This window comes from Phaethon lepturus, unplaced genomic scaffold, assembly GCF_000687285.1.
Source record: "Phaethon lepturus isolate BGI_N335 unplaced genomic scaffold, ASM68728v1 scaffold17014, whole genome shotgun sequence".
NCBI classification, from domain to species: Eukaryota; Metazoa; Chordata; class Aves; order Phaethontiformes; family Phaethontidae; genus Phaethon; species Phaethon lepturus.
In genome coordinates, this window is record NW_010534148.1 from 16,775 (window position 1) to 21,500 (window position 4,726).

Here is a 4,726-nt window from a genome sequence, read left to right on the forward strand (position 1 = left end):
AGGATATTTGTCCTCTGTGGTTGACCTGAATCCAGAGAACAATTTTTTTTTCCAGTTTTGGATTTAAGTCAGTTCACAGAAATCTTGATGACAGAAGTTTACCTCATTCTTTCCTCATCTCCCTTCTCACATACATTTTGGAGATATTTTAAGGGCATGTGTTTTTGGCCCAGTGTTAGTATACTTGAATAACAGCAACGTTCAAAGACTGAAAAGTTAAGACCTCCCCAGGCAAAGCAGCCTTCTCTAGTTTGATTTTGTTGAGCCCAAAATTCTACAATCCCAATTCCAGAAAGTAATTAAACCTCACTAAGACTTCTTGCAATTTTTTTAGGCACATTAATCACTGATTCATTATTTAAATTGCATTTCTCTGAAGACAATTTGAATGTATCAAAATCAGTGCCAGCGGATACAAGTATGCACACTGGAGCCATAAGTATAGCAAGGGCTTCTCAAAAAAATTTTCATGCAGATATCCCATTTTTTAATTCATTAGATCTTATAGTGAGATTTGAATTTGGTCCATCATGACTGTAAGTAGCTCTAATGTGTTTTTGCAAGTGTGTATTTTCCTGCTAATGACACCTTCCTTTCAGCTATGTATGAGGGCAAAATTATTACAAAACAATTTGTTAGTCCCAGCAGAGCAACAAAGATGTTTCCCTTATACCCTCTCTTCCATTATTCCAATTATTATTCCATTATAATGCCAATGATATAATATTCCATTATTCCAAAACTTTCCAACTAAAGCATTGTTTGGAAATCTATACCGACTACAGGGATTCAGAACTGTGCCGCATTCAGTGAGTGAGAGATATAACTACATCCCTTCATCAGCTAGAGGTGCTTTTTTGTTCAGGGTTCACATCACTACAATGCATCTGGTTCAGGTTATGGAAGACATCTTATTAGATGTATTTCTGTTGTCCTCAAATCTCAGCTACTTTATCTGAAACAGAGTTTTATTCAGCGTTACCAGTTCAAGTAAGTTAAATAAACTACTGCAGATCAGTCTTACCTAGAAAGAGGGTTCAGCTTGCTATTTAAACCAGAGGCCAATGAAACCAAGGACTTTGTTTTGGAAACCTGAAAATGTATATGTAAGACCACAGTTAAAAGAAGTGGCATTTTAAGCCAAAATTATAGCTATTTCCAGGGAACAATACTGTAAGAATTCCCAGTTGAAAAAGAACAGTTAAGTCCCATAGTGCTGCCTTTTATATAGCTCCACATACAAATAAAATAGCAAATATGCATTCCAAACTAAAAGTTTCATAATGCCCAAACGTATTTGTTCGTACTGAAATTCTGTACAAACAACCACATACACCCGCCCAACTTGTAAGCCCTCATAATTAATGCCTGTAACTCTGCATATAATCTTTTTGTCATTGTTGTCATCTTGCTACATACTTCACTGTCTGGCTGAGGCACTGCATTGCACAAACTGAGGTGTTAAAATTAATACACCTGTGCTATTTGGTTTAGAGATCAAGGTGGACAAAAATGCACAAGTCATTCAAATATAGAAAAGCATGTATTGAAACATGAAGTTGAGGGTTTTTTAATAAGTTTAGACAAAAAAATGTTTCCTCAAACCATCAAGACTTATTGGCAAGTCAAGACAGAATGACTATGCCACTATTTTCAAGTCTGTGTGAATGAGTTACCAGAAGTACAGATACCATATTTCATTATGAAATTAATTTACTACACAGTTTAGCCTTGCTTAACTTAAAATATGTTGAATTTAAACCAACTGATATTTCAAACAAACAGTAGGCCACTGGCTTGACCGGTTGTGGATCTAGCAGGGTTCATAGTAGGTCAGAAGTGATTAAACCCTGATGTTGTTTGTTCAGAATAAACTTACTTTTTTAGTTATTTTCTTAGCAGAAATATGCTTGGCATCTTCATATTCAACAATTGTAGTTACCTTAACTAGAAATATATTAGAAAGAGAAGGAAAATAAAAATGTCATGAAGAGCACAAAACACCACTTCAAAGTCATTTATTTGAAGCCTATTTACCCACTGACAGCTATGTACCAGTTCTGCTATCTGATGGTCATTCACCTGGGCCAGAGTTCAAAGCAAACTATGTGTGCTCATCACTGACACTGTGACACACGGGACAGGTAAAAGACACTACATAATCCTTCAACCCCCCGACAAAATAGGTTTTCTGGTAGCGTCCTTCTTAGCGCCTATTTTGGAGTATGAAGAGAAATGCTACTTTCCTTACACACCTCATGGGCAGGAGGTCAAAGGGGAACCGATGAGAAAATAGGGGTGACTTTCATAGCTATTCCGCTATACTGTAAAGCACTGACAAGTCACTTAAATCTGTCTCTTCTTGCCATTTTCAGTGATAAAGCCAAAGGGCAGTAACTTTTGTTTCATGTTTTGAAGTACTTCAACAGTAGCATAGCTCATAACCCTCCACACAAAATACTGGGGGGACCTGTACATTATACTTCTAGTTACACACTTTTCCCTCTTGTATCCTTCAGGCTTAATGTTCACTTTACAAATTCTCAGTTCACACCAATAAAAAAAAAGAACATTTAAGAACCAAGCTATATATTAATGGATTGACTTGCCTTTTTTGCTGTTGGTCCTCACCGGTTTTGGATTTGGTATGTCTTCTAGGCAGCAATCGGTCTAAAAATCATTTATCCAACAAGGGAAAGTCAAGAGATTTTGCCCAGTAAATTGCGTATTATCCTACAAAAGGCAGTGAACTAAAAGGGCATAAAAGAAAGTGACAGAAGTGGGATTGCCTAAACACCGGCTTATTTTTTCAGAAGAGAAGGCTCCGGGGAGATGTTATTGTAGCCTTTCAGTACTTAAAGGGGGCTTATAAAGAAGATGGGGACAGACATTTTAGCAAGGCCTGTAATGATATGACAAGGAGTAATGGTTTTAAACTAAAAGAGGGTAGATTTAGGCTAGATCTAAAGAAAAAATTTTCACAATGAAAGCAGTGAAACACTGGCATAGGTTGCCCAGAGAGGTGGCAGATGCCCCAACCCTGGAAATATTCACGGTCAACAACACTGGAAACAACGGGGCTCTGAGCAACCTGTTGAAGATGGCCCTGCTTGTTGCAGGGGGCTTGGACTAGATGACCTTTAAAGGTCCATTCCCAACCAAACTATTCTATGGTTCTATGATTTCTGCCTGCAGATGACCCTAAAGCTTTAGGTCATGTTCATATCTGCACCCTGTCTGTCTGTCTAGCCTTTTCATATTATCTTCCCTTTAAACAAACAGCCAAAAAAAATTATTTGTCTCAAATGTTTACAGCAGGGAGAGAAGACTTCTATTCTTTAAGCTGTGATAAAATTTGAAAACACACACTTACCACTGCAGCAGCAAGAGCCACTTCCTTCCCTCCTCGCAAATCTGTAACTCAAGAAAGTATAACTTGTTTATATACTATTACTTGCATAATTATCACTTGCAGGTTCGTATCTTATGTGCCACGAAGCTGAACAAGTAATTCAGGATTACAGTTGTTTAAATAGTTAACCTCCATTAGCATTATGTTGCATTTCAACAAGATTCAAGTCTTGTAGGATCGTCACTCCTACAAAACAACAGTGAAAATCTTAGGCCATTTCCATATGTTGAATCTTTGAAAGGATACTAAGCATACTCACACAGTATATAACCTGAATTCAAAGAAAACCCCCCATACGTTGCACTGCTACAAGCTGATGCTTTTAGGCTGAAGTTTTCAAGGAAGACATTGAAATACATATTCAGCAAAGGCTTACAGTAAACTCAGGTTCTTCGAGAGTCTTAGGTTTGATGTTTGTGCAGCCCCTGCAATTTCCAGCTGCAAGGTAGATTCCAAATACATCAGTTCTCACCAGAATATGCATCTGATGCTGGCTATACACCACAGCTTAAACTGTTGTATAAACGTGAGATTAAAATTAAACTTGTTCACTCATCATCACAGGTAAACAACTCTATGAGAAAGGTTCAGCAGAAAGACAAAATAATCTCTGTGGCTAGGATGAACAGATTCAGATGGAAAGAAATGCTTACGGTTTTATGCATAGAAAATACCAGACTTGTAATTATTTCTTGTTTCTTCAGGCTTTAAATATGACTTCAGAGCGCACATAAAGGGTGGCTCTGGACTCTATACACTGATACCTACTAATTCTATACGCTGGGTTACATAGGTCAGTCTACTAGAACAAGAGCGCTTACTGAGCATCTGCGGCGTAATACCACAGCCGACTAACTTAAAAGATTCAGCAGACAGAGCAAACTTTTTCATAAAAGTCACCAAGTTTACAGGCTTTCTCACATTAGTCAAGGGCACATCATGCTGTAACGATGTCTGCGTCCCTCACAAATACGAGGACATGTATGCTTACTAAGCAAGTCTTTTCTTTTCATTTTCCTGACAGCAACTGGCATCTTCAGCAGCTCCACTGTAAATGCCTTCTCAGCTGTTTGCAAAAGCGAATCAAGTTCTTTCTTCATTTCCTGGATATTTTCCTTGGCTTTAAAACAAAACAGGCTTTTACTGCCACAGGCGTTACGCATTTCCAAGTATAAGCACTGGTAGACTGCCTCCAAAAAACAAGTTAAAATAATGCTTTCTCCGGGGTGACCTGACTTGGGAGTCAGAGCGCCCGAAAGTCGCCACCAGGCACGCCTCAGGCAGACGAGAAGCAACACGGGAGCCCCGCCCCAC

General features: G+C 38.4%; 1 protein-coding gene across 1 annotated transcript in view; it reads right to left on the reverse strand.

Annotated features, from left to right (window-relative positions):
• LOC104619539 (borealin-2-like) overlaps positions 1-4,575 on the reverse strand; it is a 7,733-nt gene extending 3,158 nt beyond the window's left edge. The window contains exons 1-5 of the mRNA XM_010285450.1: positions 4,404-4,575; positions 3,374-3,414; positions 2,610-2,670; positions 1,880-1,947; positions 1,025-1,092 (exon numbers count right to left, since the gene is read on the reverse strand). Coding sequence (XP_010283752.1) covers positions 1,025-1,092; positions 1,880-1,947; positions 2,610-2,670; positions 3,374-3,414; positions 4,404-4,575 — 410 coding nt within the window. The remainder of the gene's footprint in view (positions 1-1,024; positions 1,093-1,879; positions 1,948-2,609; positions 2,671-3,373; positions 3,415-4,403) is intronic.
• Positions 4,576-4,726: the final 151 nt, after the last annotated feature.